The sequence below is a fragment of the Podarcis filfolensis genome (assembly GCF_964270895.1).
Source record: "Podarcis filfolensis genome assembly, chromosome: 15".
In the NCBI taxonomy this organism is placed as follows: Eukaryota; Metazoa; Chordata; class Lepidosauria; order Squamata; family Lacertidae; genus Podarcis; species Podarcis filfolensis.
The window spans coordinates 22,224,020-22,243,626 of record NC_139618.1 but is presented as its reverse complement, the minus strand read 5'-3'; the positions used below and the strand labels follow the sequence as shown (position 1 = coordinate 22,243,626).

The 19,607-nt window shown below is 44.8% G+C and overlaps 1 protein-coding gene across 1 annotated transcript in view; it reads left to right on the top strand.

Moving 5' to 3' along the window:
* The window catches only part of SORL1 (sortilin related receptor 1), a 115,250-nt gene that overhangs the window by 43,263 nt on the left and 52,380 nt on the right, over positions 1-19,607 (top strand). The window contains exons 10-19 of the mRNA XM_083588249.1: positions 165-282; positions 697-770; positions 4,053-4,141; positions 5,186-5,364; positions 7,397-7,583; positions 11,292-11,420; positions 12,071-12,156; positions 12,278-12,450; positions 13,606-13,737; positions 15,869-15,960. Coding sequence (XP_083444375.1) covers positions 165-282; positions 697-770; positions 4,053-4,141; positions 5,186-5,364; positions 7,397-7,583; positions 11,292-11,420; positions 12,071-12,156; positions 12,278-12,450; positions 13,606-13,737; positions 15,869-15,960 — 1,259 coding nt within the window. The remainder of the gene's footprint in view (positions 1-164; positions 283-696; positions 771-4,052; positions 4,142-5,185; positions 5,365-7,396; positions 7,584-11,291; positions 11,421-12,070; positions 12,157-12,277; positions 12,451-13,605; positions 13,738-15,868; positions 15,961-19,607) is intronic.

Below are 19,607 nucleotides of genomic sequence, written 5' to 3'. Positions count from 1 at the left end.
AGCTGTGCACATTTAGCATTCTTGAATATGTACCGGGGGTGGTGGTGGTGGTGAAAGCTTCAGACCTCCAGCGTTGCATTTGTTTGGAACAAGGGCAGGCACACATGCTGCCTGCCCCGGGGGGAAGCACAACAAGTAATACTCGTATGATTCGACTCTTCTAGCTTTCCAAGGGCTGCTCTCTTCACCTGGCCCAGCGGCTGAGCCAGCTCCTCAACTTCCAACTGCGCAGAATGCCCATCCTCTCCAAAGAATCAGCTCCGGGACTGATCATCGCAACAGGTATAGCTTTGTTGGTTTGTATTGATCTGTAGTCCATTTCCCCCGACTGCAGCAGGTCCAGGAAGACTCTGTTATAGGTAGAACACCGGTAAAAATGATTAAGCTGATGTGTTTCTCTATCCTTCACCCTCTAAATCTAATTTGAATTGCCCAGTTTATGGAAGGTGCACAGGTTCAGGCTTTGGTGAACCTCCAGAATCTCCAAAGATGACTAAGGATGTTTCTGTGTGTTGTTCCTGAGCTGGCTTGGGGCACTGATGGTGTGCTTCAAAGAGAGAGCTGTTCCCTGTAAGCCAAGCTAACTCCTCTCACACACACACTGTTTGCTGTTTAGCAGCCATGGTCACACCTCAGTGGGGAGCGATGAATTAAAAAGCAGCCAGACCCTGACGATTCACACACTTGCTTTTGTAGGATCTGTGGGCAAGAACATGGCGAGCAAAATGAATGTGTACATTTCAAGCAGCGCGGGGGTCCGGTGGAAAGAGGTAAGGCTTTTGCATGACTCCGCGTGGGGTCTTCCCCTGGTCCTGGGGTAGCAAGGAAAAGCGCTCCGGAAGAAAACAGTCCATTTATCTGGGAAGCCTTGTTTATAGATGCCTTAGATCTTCCAGCTGTTTGGGACCGTAGCTCCCAATCAGCCTAGCTACTGTGGCCATGTAGGCTGTTGCTGATGAGAGTCGTAGTCCAAAACATCTAGAGGACGTCAGGCTGGTTTAGGTTCCCTCTACCTATGCAAAAAGGGACGTGGGTGGCGCTGTGGGTTAAACCACAGAGCCTAGGACTTGCTGATCAGAAGGTCGGCGGTTCGAATCCCCGTGATGGGGTGAGCTCCCGTTGCTCAGTCCCTGCTCCTGCCAACCTAGCAGTTCGAAAGCACGTCAAAGTGCAAGTAGATAAATAGGTACCACTCCGGCGGGAAGGTAAACAATGTTTCCGTGCCCTGCTCTGGTTCGCCACATGACCCAGAAGTTGTCCCTCGGCCAATAAAGTGAGATGAGCGCCGTAACCCCAGAGTCGGCCACTACTGGACCTAATGGTCAGGGGTCCCTTTACCTTTTTACCTATGCAAAGGCCACAGTTGGGTCGCCACTTCTGTAAACTGTTACAAGCAGGGGATAGGAGCCTTCTCTCTCTGTATCTCTTCCCCCCTTCCCAGTTTTGTTAAGCAAACACTGCAGACAGTGGTAGCCTTTATATGGAATTCCCTGACATGTTCCAGCCAGGCAAGGATATTAATGGTGCAAAACTGGGCAAGGGAGAGGGATGTGGTCTGGGGAGAGGAGTTGTCCCAAGGGGCCAAATGGAGAGGTCTGGGAGGGTCACACTTGAACCCAGGCCTGAGGTACCCCACTGCTGACGTGAAGGAAGCCACAAGAGTTTCCTTGAGCACATGCCATGTACCCTGCCCTCCTGCCCTTTCTCTCCTTGCGGAGTAACTTCAAGCAGCTCTCCCATGTCTTTCAGATTAGGAGGAAATAATCCGGTTAGAGCCCATGACTTGGATCCCTGCACCTCTCAGTTTGCAAATTAAGCGCAGCTCTTTTTGAATTCAATGGCAAGAGAGCTGTGGATCTGTAGCGAATTGGGGTGTATATGTGTGTGGATTTTTTTCTTCTCAAAATCACAGCTTTTGAAAAAAGAAGTCTGGCTGGTTTACTGTCATGTGTTGTATTTGGCTCTTAGCCTTTGAAAACATAGTCAATGAGATTCTCTCTCTTTTTAAGGGGTGTGTGCGTGTGGAGAGAGTATGTCTGTGTGATCAGCCAAAGAGTTTTGGCCACCTTCCATCAGGGTAGGGCTTGGCCCAAATTTTACAAGTGCTTTTGGCTGATTGGGTGGTCTGGTCTGCAGTGGGGTTTGTGGCATGCCTCTCCAGACGGATGTTAGTCTAAGGCTGCATTCTAACATCTGCAAAGTGTTTAAATGCTGTGAACGGAGTCACCTCCTTTTCCTTTCTGAGAGTGGTGTGGGTTTGGTTTGGCAGCACCAAGGCTGCTAGGACAACAGCAGCAGCAGGCAGGGATTTTTTTCTGTCTCTGGCCTTGTAATGTATATCGTAGAGAAAACTATTTGGGAGCGACAAATGCACTGTCATCTCAGTTCAGTTGTATGTTGCCTTTTCCATGGCAAAGCGACTCATTACTTCAGACAAGTCTGCATAACAGTTGACTAACAAATCACTAATTATAAGGTGTAATTAAAATCTGAATAGAGTGGGACCTCGGAAGTTGAACGGAATCTGTTCCAGAAGTCCATTCGACTTCCAAAACATTTGGAAACCAACACATGGCTTTCAGTCGTCTGCAGGAAGCCGCAGAAGCCACGCCAGACGTTTGGGTTCCAAAGAACGTTCACAAACTGGAACACTTAATTCCGGGTTTGCAGCGTTCGGGAGCCAAAACGTTTGAGTCGCAAGGTGTTTGTCAACCAAGGTACAACTGTAGTCATATAAATAGCCCAAACAAAGCAAATGGGGATTTTCCTTTTTATGCCACTGGCCTTATAGGTAAGGTAAAGGTAAAGGTACCCCTGCCCGTATGGGCCAGTCTTGACAGACTCTAGGGTTGTGCGCCCATCTCACTTAAGAGGCCGGGGGCCAGCGCTGTCCGAAGACACTTCCGGGTCACGTGGCCAGCGTGACAAAGCTGCATCTGGCGAGCCAGCGCAGCACACGGAAACGCCGTTTACCTTCCCGTCAGTAAGCGGTCCCTATTTATCTACTTGCACCTGGGGGTGCTTTCGAACTGCTAGGTTGGCAGGCGCTGGGACCGAGCAACGGGAGCGCACCCCGCCGCGGGGATTCGAACCGCCGACCTTTCGATCGGCAAGCCCTAGGCGCTGAGGCTTTTACCCACAGCGCCACCCGTGTCCCTTATAGTATATACCATATATAAAAATTGCTTGGGAGCGACTAATAGACTATCATCACAGTTCAGTTTTATGCTGCTTTTCCACGGCAAGTTGCTCAAAGCAGCTCAAAGCCTCAGAAAAGTGTGTATAACAATTCACTGACAGTTGTAAGGCATGGCAAAATTTAAATAGGCATGTGCATAGGAATACGCTATATCAAAGCATTTTGGATTAAAAATTAAACAATCCACTAATAATGCCTTACAGAGCACCTGGGTGAAACTGCCTCAGCTCACGGGCAGAGGCCAAAGCATCTTGTTTTTTCTATATCGTGGTAATAGTAATAATTTTTTATTACGGTCAAAGACCAGTTCAAGAAGCACAACTGAGACTGTTTTCACAAGAATGAAATAGACATTTGAAACAATATACAATAGCAGCTTATAGATAAAAAATATAATAGTCGCATAAACACAAAAGGAGCTAAGGTTAAACTAACATGCAGATTGCCCCTGGGACGCCTAGGAGGCCAGCTATGGCAGTTTTCCTAGCGACCTATTTGTTCCAGGGGGTGTTCTACGCCTACAAATCTGCGCGAAGAATCTGGCAACCATCTGGGTCATCTTGTGATTTTTGCCTAAGAGGAGAAAATTCAGTTTAGGCTTGTCCGGGAGGTCAGCAAGCCTCACCAGATGGGGGTCGATGGTATCTCTACGTGCCTCATCGTAAAAAGGACATCTAAAAAACAAGTATTCAGGGCTTCCTATTTCACCTAATGGGCAAACGCTACATCGCGGTATATCGCCAAACCGTGATGTTTGGCTGATGATACACTGCAATGTTGAAAAGCTGATATTGCCCCGCCCTAGCCTCCAGCCTTCTTCCACTCATGTGTCCCTGTTTGCTTCTTTCTTCAGGTCCTGTCTGGACCCCATTATTACTCATGGGGCGACCATGGAGGGATCCTCATGGCGGTAACACAGGGCACAGAGACAAACCAGCTCAAGTAAGTTCCATGGGCAAATGGGCTGCTGAATCTGAGCTAACAGAAAGCAGTAGAATAGCCGATAATTAGCTGTCCACTTGATTTCCTTTAGGCCACATAGGGAAGGATTCTTGAGATTTGTTATACTGAAGCTTTACTAATGGAGAGCTTGAAGAATTGAGAAATGGTGTGATTCCCCGCATTCCCCCCAGCGCTGAGCTTTTAGAGGTGGCGGTGGTGAGCTAGAGAATCTGGAATTTTACTACAGTTTGGGCAAAAAAACATTTGCAGCAGATTGCTCTCAAGAACAAACAAGCCATCTAAATTGCTGTTCAGATTTGCATCACAATGCCTGTAGCTATTGCTGCTTTTCTTGTAGCTGTGAACAACAGGCTGCCTTCAATGCTAGTTCTACTCAAGAGTTAGACCCATTGCAATCAATGGACTCAAATGACTTGTGTCCCTTGATTTCCGTGGGTCTGCTCTAAGTAGGGCTAGCACTGGTGGCAACCTAGCATCACAAAGCACCTAAAATTTTCTAAGTTATCTACGTACGTTAAAAGTGGGAAACTGACACTTCTCATGCTGTGCTTTAGGAAGAAATTGAAGACTAAAACAGAAGTTCTATATTTGGGCCTCTTTAACCTCTTTTTAAAAAACTGAAAGCAGCTGGTCTGAGCTCTGATTTTGATTGTAACAGGGGTACTCGGGCAGGGGTGCAAAAGGATATATGTGAGACAGGGCCTTTTCAGTGGTGGCAGTGAGACTGGAATGCCATCTATGTGGAGATCCACCCTGGGCTTCTTCTTTTAGCCTTTGGGCAGGAACAGGTTGTCCCTGTTGAGCATGTGCTCAAGAGATCAACAGGTCCTAATCAGTTTTTCCCAAACTTGTTTTTGGACTACAACTCCCATCACCCCTAGTTAGCAAGACAGGGATGATAGGAATTGTAGTCTGGATGCAGCTGGAGGCCTAAGTTTGGGAAACACCGGTCTAGATTTTACTTAAGGGAGTAGAGCAGAGGTGAACACTGAACAGCCTTGACCTGCCATTCTCTCTGTGTAGGTACAGCACAAACGAAGGGGAGACCTGGAAGGTGTTCACCTTTTCGGAGAAGCCGGTCTTTGTTTACGGCCTCCTGACGGAGCCTGGGGAGAAAAGCACCATCTTCACCATCTTTGGCTCTTACAAGGAGAATAGGCACAGCTGGCTCATCCTGCAGATCAACACCACGGATGTGCTTGGTGAGTGAGGGAGTTGCTGTTTGGTGTCCCTCAAAGTTCTGCAGAGGGAGTCTGAGTATTGCACATTTTAAGTGTCGTAGAATTATCCTGTAGAAGTACAGTTGTACCTTGGATCCCAAAGGCCTTGGTACTCGGACGTTTTGGCTCCCGAATGCCGCAAACCTGGAAGTGACTGTTCCGGTTTTCGAATGTTCTTTGGAACCCGAACATCCGATGAGCCTTCCGTGGCTTCTGATTGGCTTCCAATTGGCTGCAGGAGTTTCCTGCAGCCAATCAGAAGCCGCGCTTTGGCTTCCGAACGTTTTGGAAGTCGAACGGACTTCCGGAATGGATTCCGTTCGACTTTCAGGGTATGACTGTATTCTGGAAATTGCATTTTGGCACTGAGACATCTCTGTTAGGTATCCTCCCTCATAGAATTATAACTCCCATGGTTCTTTGGTGAGAGGAAAGGACTTTTTGAGTTGTTGTTGTTGTTGTTGTTGTTGTTGTTGATGATGATGATGTTGCTATTATACTGCCCTATACCCACAGGTCTCGGGGTGGTTTACAACATAAAATCACAATATAAAAACACAAAATACACAATAAAAACAAGAACAACCCAATAACACCCCCCCCCGGCAATAAACACATTTTTAAAAGGTGTTGGATGTCAGTCAGCCGAAAGCCTCATTAATTTAATTTAATCTTCACTGGATATTCATATATTTAGGAGACTCATTTAGGAAGTACACCTTCCTTCCTTCAGAAGTCTTTTGTTTAGACAGGACTCTGCAATATTATTTTTCTTTCAGTCAGTATTCATTTGATGTTTTTACGAATCTTTTGTTGATTTTTATCATTATATATTAGTCTTGGCCTTGCTCTGTTTTTTAATGAAAGCACAGATTATAAATTTGCCAGTAAATAAAATTATAAACTGCCTTATTGAGGGGTAGCCAAAATGGTGCTCTCCAGAGGCTGCTGGACTACAAATCCCAGCATGCCTAACCACTGACCATGCTCACTGAAGGTGATCCTCAGGTGGCACAATTGGTCAGTGCATCTGGCTGTTAACCAGAAAGTTGGTGGTTTGAGCCCACCCAGGGACAGCTGTAGGTAGGATTTCTGTATTGCAGGGGGTTGGACTAGATGACCCTTGGGTTCCAGCTCTTATGATTCTATGTGACAAGTTCAATCCCCGGCATCTCCAGGTTGGACTGGGAGAGAACCCTGTCTCAAATCCTTCAGAGAGCTGCTGCCAGTCAGTGTAGGCTGTACTGAGCTAGATGGTATAAGGCAGCTTCATATGTGGTGGCATAGATTTGTGGGGAGTGGGAGGCAGGAGAAATTTCCAGTCCCGAAATCCTGCTTTTATGGGTGTTTAAAATACTGGCATGCAATCACATCTGGAAACAGGAGAAGCAGTTAAACATGGCAGAAGAACGAGCTTGACTAAAATGTAGAGCTGATGCCTTCTAAAACTGTAAGTGTTCTAAGTGGAGCTTCTTGGCAGCCCAAATGGGTTTGAAATATAAATAAGATACGTGACTCACTCCAAGGAATGTTCTGCGGAATAGGTTTGTTGCTGTTTGTCGTGGTAGGTACAGGGGAGGAATTTGATTCAGCTCACATTTAAGGATGGACCTACATAATTCACACCTTGTGAAACATCACATCAGCAGAAACACAGCCATCCTGAGAATTTTTTTGTGTTTCCTAATTTTGCAATGTAGTTCTCCAGCCAAGCGATGTGTACAAAAAATGCATAAACTAGGGCAAAGAGTGTGCATAAAAATGCAAAGGTTGGTAAAAAAACCCCAAAAACATAAAAAATGGCATTGGGGAAAATAATGTACAAAAATGTGCAAATAGTCAAACCCACATTAAAAATACTTGTTAAGAGAAATTTGTGTTTAAATCTTGCAGCCCGTTTTTGAAAGCAGATATGTTGAGTCCATGACATGGTGAACCCACTTTACGTTTAGACGCACAAACCCTTTGCTATCCTCCTCCTCACCCCATCTAATGTTGCTTGTTCATTGCATAGGGGTGCCTTGCACTGAAAACGACTACAAACTGTGGTCCCCCTCTGACGAAAGAGGCAATGAGTGTCTCCTGGGACACAAGACGGTCTTCAAAAGGCGAACTCCCCATGCGACTTGCTTCAACGGGGAAGACTTTGATCGACCGGTCATGGTATCCAACTGTTCTTGCACCAGAGAGGACTATGAGTGGTGAGTTTGTTAAGTTCCCTGTGGACTGCAGCTCAGATTACCGTATTTTTCCATGTATAACACGCCACCATGTATAAGATGCCCCATATTTTGGGGGACTCAAATTTAAGCAAATGGGGGGAGATGGCACAGAGTTGTTGAGCTCTTTTGTGGGGGGATTGCTGAAAATCTGCCCCCTTGCTGGCAGAAACTGTCAATTGCCCGCCCAATTGTTGCAGCATCAGCCAATCAACACCAGCCATTGACGCAGTAACCAATAACACGTCCAGTAGCCGCTGACAGCAACCAATCAAACGTCCACCCTATGCACTATCCATGTATAAGACGACCCCCACTTTTTAGAATAATTTTTAAAGAAATGCACGGAAAAGTATGGTAAATGTCAGCAATGAAGGGCACTTAATGGCTGTTTCTGTTTTTGGGTGGGATTCAATCACATAGGGTGTACATTTAAAGTTGATTTGAAGCTCTTCCAAATCTTCTCCCACCCCCTGCCAAAAATAAAATAAAAAATCAGTCATTTTGCTGTATGGAAATTGACATGGAAATGCACTGCAGAGCATTGAATAACACTTGTTTGGCACAGCCTCAGCAGTGGTGTAATGATCTGGGGTTGCAGGATCATTATTATTCCTGCTGAAGGGTCCCTATCTTCAGCCTCCTAGAGCCACCCAATCAGCATGAAAGGGGGGCTTTTCAGCCGTCTTAAGCTCCAAGGCTAAACATTTAGGAATACTGAGCCATTTCAAATGAATGGTGTGCAAGTTCTGTTGCATACGCTGGAACTTCAAGGAAAACTCGAACTTAAATCATGCTGAACGATTAGCCCATGTTACGTTCACTGAAAATAGTAAGTATAGCTGAAAGGCAACACATGGAGATCTGTGCAGTTCGCTACAGTGCACCCCAAATTATTATTATTGTATAATTGTCAAATTATTGTATAATCTTGGAAGGGGGCTTGGCTGTGACTTCTCACGAAGGGAGCGTCGTATAATCTGCCCACAAACAAATCAGAATGAATGCTCACTGAACAGACCCAGCTTATTTGAGTGCTGGGTATCTTTTGGCTTGACTGGCTAATCTAAATAGGAAAGCGCAGTGGGGAGTATCCTTTTTCCCCCACCACCACCACGAATGAGGTTTTAGCTGAGATTGTTGGAGCATCCAGAAATAGAGACGAGCAATTATTATTGCCTTGTCACTTTTCCCTTCAAATGAAGGCAGCTTCCCGAGGGAATGTTGGCTGCAGTTCCTTGTGTAATTATGAGCGCATAACTCCCACTGATCAGTTGGCCTTGAGCACTCAAACTGAACAAGGGATTATTAACACCTTAGCATTTATATAGCATTTTGGCATGTGTAGAGGGGCTTGCATACATTGTCATGTTGTCATCCTTGGTACGTTTCCGAGCACAATTCAAAGTATTGGTGCTGACCTTTAAAGCCCTAAACGGCCTCGGCCCAGTATACCTGAAGGAGCGTCTCCACCCCCATCGTTCTGCCCGTACACTGAGGTCCAGCGCCGAGGGCCTTCTGGCGGTTCCCTCATTGCGAGAAGCAAAGCTACAGGGAACCAGGCAGAGGGCCTTCTCGGTAGTGGCGCCCCCCCCTGTGGAATGCCCTCCCATCAGATGTCAAAGCGATCAACAACTACCTGACATTCAGAAGACATCTTCAGGGAAGTTTTTAATGTGTGATTTTAGTGTATTTTTGGTTTCTGTGGAGGCCGCCCAGAGTGGCTGGGGAAACCCAGCCAGATTGGTGGGGTACAAATAAATAATAATAATAATAATAATAATAATAATAATAATAATTATTATTATTATTATTATTATTATTATTATTATTATTATATTACATACTCTGTGAGGTAGGTTAGTATTATTCTGCCCATATTACAGATAAGGAGGCCTTGAGAGGAAGTGGCTTGACTAATGGTCACCTGGTGAGTTAAGGGGAGAACTCACTAGGCTGTGGGTATATGAATATTTGTCAACACAGGGAAATGACAACCTCAGATATTGGGAATTTAGGTCTGTGGGTGAGGGGCTAAAAGAAAATGGAATTCTGGTTGCTGGATTTTGAGGTATTGACACTTTGTCAGAAACTACTGATGGATTGCTGTGAAGTGTCCCTTAATATGATATTTAAAACAGCTTTAAAAAACCAACCAACACAACTTTCCTCAAAAGTACAAGGTGACTTTCTATCCAATAAAACAAAAGTCAAGGTGATCTAGATTTCAGTGTGCATGTGTTGTTTTTTGGAGAGGAATTTATTATATCCAATGAATTATTCAATATAATTCGAGGCAGACTTAGCCACAAGATAAAAGTAAAAATGCTGGAATTCTTTAACACAGCTGCCAGTTACCTTGGATAAATTTTGATAGTGGTTTGGGCCTCAGTGGACCCATATTTCAGAAAGAAAGTAGCTCTTGGGTAGCATACAACCACTTTGATATTTGAAGAACGTCACTGGAAGAAGAAAACCCCTTGAGATGAATGGAGCTTGTGGAAATAACTATTACTGTAACTTGGAGGTGAACAGCTTTGGGATTCCCCGGGGCCATTTTGTTTCCCTGGCAGTGGCCTGTGGACTGGATGTGTATTTTGCCACACAAGCCAATCCTCCCATGGCCAACCTCTATAATAAATTTCTTGCTGCTGAATTGTTAGGGATTGCCTGTTCTAGAGCACGTGTACAGAGGTAATCTGGTGGGAAGAGCGTTGAATCAAGCTTGACAAGACTTGGGGTGATGTTCTCCTTCAGCAATGAAGTTCTCTGGGTAATATTGGGCCAGAACTTTATTCCTCCTACCCCATGGGCCAACTTTACTGGTGGGTTGGATCACCCACTGTCAATCTTCTGATGTCATATTGAAAACCAGGTGATTGGCAGGTGGGTGGTCAAAATTGGCCCACCAGGAGATGAAGATGCTGCACAAAGCAGGATTGAGCTCCATGTACACCACCAGATGGGGTTCAGTTCTGCTTTGTGTAGGGTTTCGGTTTTGCTGGCTAGTTCTCAATGAGAACTACTTGGTGTACCTGAACTGAGATGGTTTGAAGTCCCCACGCATAGCTGAACAGGCTAGAATGGGCCAGATGAGAAGAGCTGGTGAGCCAGGTGTGGATTCCCCATCCCTGGCCTAATTTACTTTACACAGTCCTTGTGAGCTCTCTCTCTCTCTCTCTCTCTCTCTCTCTCTCTCTCTCTCTCTCTCTGTATGTACATTGGAATACGGACTTTCTTGCAGGTGTAATTGCGGGTTAATTCATTTTGTACTACACTCTGATTAAAATGTGGTGGAGCTAGCATCAGAAAGAAGGAAAGTCCATCATGGAGAAGCAAATGAAATTAATTTTTGGCAAGGGCAGGTGGGAGGGGGCGTAAAGATAAATTCTTTTAGCATCTGGCTCTCGGGCTGTGGAGCTGCCAGCTGGCAAGGCCTCCTGGGATGCATTAACATGTTCACAGGTCCTCCAGTGAAAAAGGGCATACTGTGAGATATTTGAATTCTGCTAATAAGAACCTTCGTTTAAATAGCTGCATTTCCAGAACATTTGGTTCTTTAGCTCCCCCCCCCCCCAATTGTAAAAATGTAGTTAAATAAATACATATGCATATGAACCTACACTTGAAGGGCACATTTCCTTCTCCTCCCCTCCCCTTGCCCCTCGCCTCTGCATTTTCCTGGCTCAGTGACTTTGGCTTCAAGCTGAGTGAAGACTTGTCATTGGAAGTTTGTGTACCAGACCCTGAATTTGCCGGCAAACCATCTTCTCCCCCTGTGCCGTGTCCCATTGGTTCAACTTACAAGAAGACCAGAGGGTAGGTGACTGCCTTGGTGGCATGCATTTATCCATTATTATTATTATTATTATTATTATTATTATTATTATTATTAACAACATTATATACTGCTCTCCCTCAAAAGGCCACAGGAGGGCCGCAGGTCGCCCACCTCAATGTAAGCAGGATAGTTGGTTATATGTGAAAGGTGGGTCATGTATTCATGAAGATAGGGACGTGGGTGGCGCTGTGGTCCACACCACTGGGCTCGCTGATCAGAAGGTCGGTGGTTCGAATCCCCATGACAGGGTGAGCTCCCGTTGCTCTGTCCCAGCTCCTGCTAACCTAGCAATTTGAAAGCACAACAGTGCAAGTAGATAAATAGCTGTCTGTGGTCAAACACCAGCTCCCTCGGCCTGAAAGCAAGATGAGTGCCGCATCCCATAGTCGCCTTTGACTGGACTTAACCGTTCAGGGGTCCTTTCCCTTTCCCTTCATGATGCCATTCTTTCCAAATGGATTCAGAAGAAGGAACGGGTTTAAGAGGGAATGGGTTTGTTCTTCCTACGGGTCTCAGTGGGACTGGCTACCAAGTCAGTGTGCTGAGATAAGAACATAAGGAGAGCCTGCGCAATCAGTGGACGCAGAGCAGGACTACAGCATTAACACCCTTCACTTTTCTGTGTTAGTTACCGCAAGATCTCTGGAGACACTTGCTCAGGGGGGGACGTCGAGGCTCGGCTGGAAGGGGAATCTGTACCATGTCCATTAGCAGGTAAGTGGGAAAGAGGCCGTTCCTGGCCCCACTAGAACCACCAACCAGAGCGATTGTTCTAGCCAGAGGAGGTGGAGACCAAAGGCTGCATCCAATGTTCTCTTGTCTGCTTCGTCTGCAGAGGAGAATGAATTCATTCTCTACACCACACGGTACTCCATCCACCGATACGACCTCTCCTCTGGGATCAGCGAAGAGCTGCCGCTGACGGGGTTGCGAGGGGCGGTGGCGCTTGACTTTGATTATGACCGCAACTGTTTGTACTGGGCCGACGTGACGCTAGACATTATCCAGGTGAGATTTGCCTTCTGAGCTTCTTTGGTGAAAGTTTTTGAAGAAAGGTGGCGCCGTCTAGGAGTCCCAGGGAGAGTTGCAGCCATATGGATTAGCAAGGGCGTAATGTTGGGGGCTGTTTTAGAGAACAGGGTATCCTAGGACAGGCTATCGCTTTTGGTCAAGGATGAAAGATGGTGGGCAAAGATATACATGCAAGGATATCATAGAGTTGGAAGAGACCCTGAGGATCATCTTGCCAACCCCCTGCAATGCAGGAATATGCAGCTGTCCTTTACGGGAATCGAACCTGCAACCTTGGTATTGTCAGTGCCAAGCTCTAACCAGCGGAGCTACCCAACGCTCTTAAAAGTGAGTTAGATATCGTAGGGAGCCTATTTCATTCTGAGGGCCACATTCCCTTCTCAGCAGCCTTCCAGGGGCCACATGCCAGTGGTGGGCGGGGCCAGAGGGAAAAGTGGGTGGGGCAATGGATATAAGTTTCACCTTTGCACACTAGGGTACTTTATAGACACATTCACATGTCCCTCTGTCCAGGCAAGCAAGAGACAAGATCAGAGTTTAAGGACACATCCAAGCCAGCCAAAAACTTTAATGAATGACTTTAAATAGTTTTTTGACCTGATTTTCAAACTATATGTGATTATAGATTTTTTTTTCATTTTGTAACCCATAAAATCACCAGTAATTTTTTTACAAACCAGCAGCAGCTGAAACATTTTCCAAGCACAGCGCATTAAAACCAGCCATTGCAAGACTATGCATATTTCCCTGGGGGAGAGAATTCTAAAGGTGGGAAGGGGACAGCACCGAAAAGACCCTGCCCTTGTTCCCTGTCATTCTTAGCAGCGCTCACAGCTGAGCCAGACGATGCTTCTTGCTTGCCTGAGTAGAAAAGGGTGTCTGTGGAAACTAGGCTATGATACGAAGGTGCAATTTACACTCACTGCTGCGCTCAAATTTGCCTCACCTACCGCCAGCATGTGCTCCCCAGAAAGTGTTCCAGATGGAAGAAAAGTTTTTCCAATGCTTGATTCAAGGTGCCCAGGGATGTGCTTGTTTTCTATATCTCCAGTCCCCCGTTGATTTTCTCTGTGCTTGTACAGGAATTGAACTCATTGATGCTTTAGATTCCTTGTTCTTATTTATTTTCAGCGCCTGTGTCTTAATGGGAGCTCGGGACAGGAGATCATCGTCAGCACCGGTCTGGAGACGGTCGAAGCGCTGGCCTTTGAACCCATCAGCCAGCTGCTGTACTGGGTGAACGCTGGCATTCCAAAAATCGAGGTATGCGACTCTGCGCAACTTGGATGTGTTCTTGCCCAAAGCAGCAACACCTCTTGGAGCTCAGTGGAAGCTGGGAGGGTCAAACCCAGGAGGTCAAAATAATAAATTAAACCAAGAGCCGGTAAAGACTATTACTGTCCAGGCAGAGTCCCACCCTGAAGCTTTTATAGCCCTTCCTGTCAAGGAGAGCTAGCGGCCAGCCAAGACAGGCAAGGCCACTGCAGAACCTTCACTGCCCTCACCATTTGGCGCATCTGTGCACAGAGCCACAGGGTTCTGTTTCCTATCATGCCTGGCCATTGGCCATGCTTGGCAGGGCTGATGGGAGTTGTAGTCCAAAACACCTGGAGGACACCAGGCCCGAGAAGGCAGACTAGGCAGAGCATAGGTTGACCCTAAGGGAAAATTAAGTTCTCCTTTCCCTCCTGCGAGCCATGTATCTGAATGTATCTTGTTGCTGTCCTGAAAAGCTCTTGAGTGGGGCCATTTTGGCCACATGAGGAGCATTTCCCACAGCCTGGATGTTGGAAATAGCTTGCCATCATTCCCTCTGTCAGTCTTGGCACATCTGTGAGCTGAAAGTCCCCACCCACCACTTCTCTCCAGCTGCTTCCTGGTAACCAATCCATTTGCCCCAATAAGGTTTGGTATACAGGTGACCAGAAGGCTGAATCAACGGACAGATTAATCCAAGTTAGTGGCAGGAAGCCGTTTGCTGTGCTTTTACAGAGTGTGTTCAGGCTTTTGCTTTGCGTTTATCTATCTGTCTATCTCAGTAGAGCTAGTGGCATAGGGCAGCGTTACAACCTTCTGCTTCCTTCTTTGGTCAGGTTGGGAGTACAAGGCTGGGGTGGGCAGAGACGGGATTTGGAGCTACCAGTAGATCTCTGGGTAGCTGGCAGCAGTTTGGCAAGAGATCCTGGCTCCCAGTTGTTCAGCAACAACAACCAAAGGCTCAATTCAATTTATTTATTTACGGCTATTAGCCCATAAAATATGTACAAACATAAAAACACAGGGACATAAAAACAGATATATCCGACATTGAAGGGTGGGTCATTGAGCAGAGCCAAGTGACAGCTTGGGGCCAGGAGAGCTCCAAGGGACGGATCACAGAAAAGGAAAACTGAAGACGAACTCCGACATGCACTCTCATCATAACAGTCCGATTAGTTTTGATGTTGTTGTTGTTTTTTGGTGGTTTTTGAGTGTGAGATAACCGCATTCAGAAATCTCGCCACCTGCAGAGTTACAGAAGAATCTGTATCCTGCAAAAGCAGTGCGGCGTGTGACTCAAGCCAAAGGCTCCATCTTCCTCCTTTATGAAGCTGGTGAAGTGAGTGGGCAACTTCTGACCTGCAGGGCCAAACCTCATTCTGTCAATGCAAGGATTCATATTTGCACATGTGCTCCCTAAATATGTTTTTTTTTGGGGGGGGGTAGGAGCATCCTACTCTCATGTAGGACCCTGGTAGAGACACATGCCCGACTGGCATGTTCTCTCCCTCCTGGTCGATCGTTCAGGAGCTTCAAAAGCTTTCTCCAACCTGAATATCACAGCGACTGATGCCTTGGAGACATCAGCACACTTAGGGATCCGCAGAGTATTCAGTTTGCGTAACAAACTCAGTAGCTCAGCATTTTGGCTAATCTACTTTTATTTACATATAATACACTCGGAGCATTCTGACTTAGCTCCATCCTCTTTCTCATCAGACAGCAAAGAGAGAGAATAAAGGACAATAGTCCCACTTCACAAAACAGTAGTACCAAAACATCCTGTCTTCGTCACTTCCCACACTGTGGAATGTAAACATACACCGCCATGTGATAGACAGCAATCCTATGACTGCACACAAGGGGAATGAATCTCCAACACCTGTAACCTTCTGGAGCAGATTGAGGTTGGGGGGAAGAAGGATTGGAGCGGCTTCTGTCGTGCAACCGTAAATCCTTTGCTAAAGGAACACGTGCATTGAATTCTGCCCACTGTCCACATCCTTGGCTATAAGCCTTTGGAATGACTATAATGTTGACCAGTCTGTACAGAAATAGTGCTGCTGCTGCTGCTGCTGCCCATGATGACAGCCAGATATGCTCCTTATTTCTCCTCTTTGTGGTGTCACACTAGGTCGCCAACCCAGACGGAGACTTGCGACTTACGGTATTGGATTCCTCTGTGCTCGAACGGCCACGAGCCTTGACTCTGGTACCTAAAGAAGGGTAAGTGAGAAGTCGGAAACACTAGCAGCCAGATTTGTAAGACTCTGGGTGGAATGGTGACCAGCTCCACAGGGTTGCTGGGAGGATGAATGGTGCGAGGGCAGGACTGGAATTAATGCGTCCTCTTTCAGGGTGGTTAAATATTAAGCTTCTGCACTTCTGCACTTAAAATCTCTCCAGAGACTAATTTTAGCAAACTTACTGGGGTTTTTTTTTCCTTGCACCTCCTTTTCTGAAATATGGTAACATGTAGTGTAGTGTAGTGATGTTATTGTTACGGTTCTTTTGTTTTGTTTGGAATTACTTTATATATTTGTACAGTTTATTTTTGAATACTGTTCATTGAGTCAGGGGAGGAGGAGTCCCTCTGGTGGGGGGCACATTGTGCTCCTGGGTTAGTTTGCCCACCTTTGGTCGCCACCCTGCACTCAGCTCTCACCTGTGGCTCCTAAAAGCTGTCAACATGCAACAGCGGCCACACCCCGGGAAATGGCTTCAACTGGCCAGCTAAACCAGATGAGGGTAGCCAATGGGTCTCTAACCCTCAGTGAGTTTTTTTTTTTAATAAAATTTTTATTGGTTTTTTAACACATAATAATAGACAATACAAAACAATACAAAAACAAACAAACATATAAACATGTATAATTTCTTCACCTTTTTTCTTAAACCTTCTTTCATCGACTTCCTCATACCTCCCCTTTCTGCATCCCTGTTTTAAAGTTTTCCAGCAAGCCCCAATGTCAACTTATAACACTTTTTTCCCCTTTGAATCCTTTTTCTCATATCCAATTATTTGTCCCCGCAATTCTGTTTTACCTGACCCAAAACATTTTAGCACTCATTAATTTTGCAACAGTTCTTGAGATAAACTTTAAATTTCTTCCAATCTTCTTCCACCGTCTCTCTCCCTTGGTCGCGGATTCTGCCAGTCATCTCCGCCAGTCCCATGTAGTCAATCACCTTGGTCTGCCATTCTTCCAGTGTGGGTAGTTCTTGTGTCTTCCAGTACTTTGCTAGAAGTACTCTTGCTGCTGTTGTAGCATACATAAAAAACGTCCTATCTTTCCTTGATACCAATTGGCCCACCATGCCTAGGAGAAAGGCTTCTGGTTTCTTCACAAATGTGCATTTAAGCACCTTCTTCATTTCATTATAAATCATTTCCCAGAAGACCTTAATCCTTGGGCACGTCCACCAAAGGTGGTAAAAGGTACCTTCAGTTTCCTTACATTTCCAACATTTATTATTGGGCGTGTGGTAAATTTTTGCAAGCTTGACTGGAGTCATGTACCACCTATAGATCATTTTCATAATGTTTTCTCTTAAGGCATTACATGCCGTAAACTTTATACCGGTGGTCCATAACTGTTCCCAGTCAGCAAACATAATGTCATGACCAATATCTTGTGCCCATTTAATCATAGCTGATTTAACCGTCTCATCCTGTGTATTCCATTTCAGCAACAAGTTATACATTCTTGACAGATTTTTAGTGCTGGGTTCCAAAAGCTCTGTTTCTAATTTTGACCTCTCCACCTGGAAGCCAATTTTCCTGTCCTGTTTAAAAACTTCATTTATCTGGTAGTAATGTAGCCAGTCTCTTACTTTAAATTTCAACTTCTCATAACTCTGCAATTTTACTTTTCCCTCCTCATGTTCTATAATTTCCCAATACTTCGGCCATTTGGATTCCATATTAAGTTTTTTCACTTCCTTAGCCTCAATTGGTGACAACCACCTAGGGGTTTTGTTTTCTAACAAATCTTTATACCGAATCCAAACATTATATAATGCTTTCCTGACAGTATGGTTTTTGAAACCTTGATGGATTTTTACCTTGTCGTACCATAAATATGCATGCCAGCCAAATCTGTTATTGAATCCTTCCAAATCCAAAATGTCTGTGTTCTCAAGAAGCAGCCAGTTTTTCAGCCAGCAAAAGGCCGCTGATTCATAATACAACTTTAAGTCCGGCAGGGCAAACCCCCCTCTTTCTTTCGCATCAGTTAATATCTTAAATTTTATTCTGGGCTTTTTGCCCTGCCAGACAAATCTAGATATATCTTTTTGCCACCTCTTGAAACAATCCATTTTGTCCAAAATCTGCAATGTTTGAAACAAAAACAACATTCTCGGCAAGACATTCATATTAATAACAGCAATTCGGCCCAACAAGGAAAGTCTTAGATTTGACCATATTTCTAGATCTTTCTTAACTTCTGTCCAACATTTCTCATAATTGTCTTTAACTAAGTTCACATTCTTAGATGTCAGATTAATCCCTAGGTATTTCACCTTCTTTGCTACTGTCAAACCAGTTTCACTCTGAAACTTCTCCCTTTCAACTGCTGTTAAGTTTTTATCCAGTACTTTCGTTTTCTGTTTATTCAGCTTAAAACCTGCTACTTGACCAAATGTTTGTATTAATTCTAAAACTCTTTTCGTACTAGTGTCTGGCTCTTCCAAGGTTAAAACTAGATCATCTGCAAACGCTCTCAGTTTATACTGTTTAGCTCCGACCTGAATCCCTTTAACCAGCTGGTCCTCTCTAATCATGTTTAATAAGACCTCCAGGACCGATATAAAAAGTAATGGGGATATTGGGCATCCCTGTCGTGTCCCTTTCTCAATAGCAAACTCTTCTGTAACCACGTTATTTACAATCAATTTTGCTTTTTGTTCAGAATAAATTGCACTTATACCATTTTCAAAACCTTGGCCTACCCCCATCCCTTGGAGGTTCTTTTTCATAAAATTCCAAGAAATGTTGTCAAAGGCCTTCTCCGCATCCACAAAAATTAACACTGCCTTGGTATTAATATTAACTTCTAATAACTCCATAATATCTATTATGTTTCTCACATTGTCTGACAAATGTCTTCCTGGAAGAAAGCCCGCTTGGTCTTTATGAATCTCCCCCACCAAAACTCTTTTCAGTCTTTTTGCCAAAATGTCTGCAAAAATTTTGTAATCCACATTGAGTAATGATATTGGGCGGTAGTTCTTAACCTGGTTCTTTTCAGTCTCTGTCTTTGGTATAAGTGTAATATAAGCTTCTTTCCACGATTCAGGTGCCTTCTTCCCCTCTATAATTTCGTTGCAGACCTCCTTCAACGGTTGCATAAGCCATTCTTTCAAAGCTTTGTAGTATCTGGAGGTCAGTCCATCAGGTCCTGGAGATTTTCCCAATTGCATATTCTGAATGGCTCCCTCAATTTCTTGATCAGTTATCTTCTGGTTCAAAATCACTCTACTTTGTTCAGAAATTTTTTGTAATCCATATTTTTAAAGAAATTCTTCAATTTCTTTTTCGTTCACCGGCCCTTGTGCGTAGAGTCTCCTGAAATAGCTCTGAAAACAGTTTCTAATCTCATTTGGTTTGTAGATGTTCTTTCCCTCCACTTCTAAATTGGTAACCGTATTCTGTTTTTGTCTCTTCTTCAGTTGCCATGCCAAAAATTTCCCACATTTATCTGCCGATTCAAATGTCTTTTGTCTCATTTGTTTTATTTTCCATTCTATCTCTTGATTCATCAATTCCATATATTGTCTCTGATAAAACTTAATTTCTCTCAAGATTTCATGTGACTTTGGTTTAGATCTCAATCTTTTTTCTCCTTCTTTTATCTTTTCCAGGATCTTAT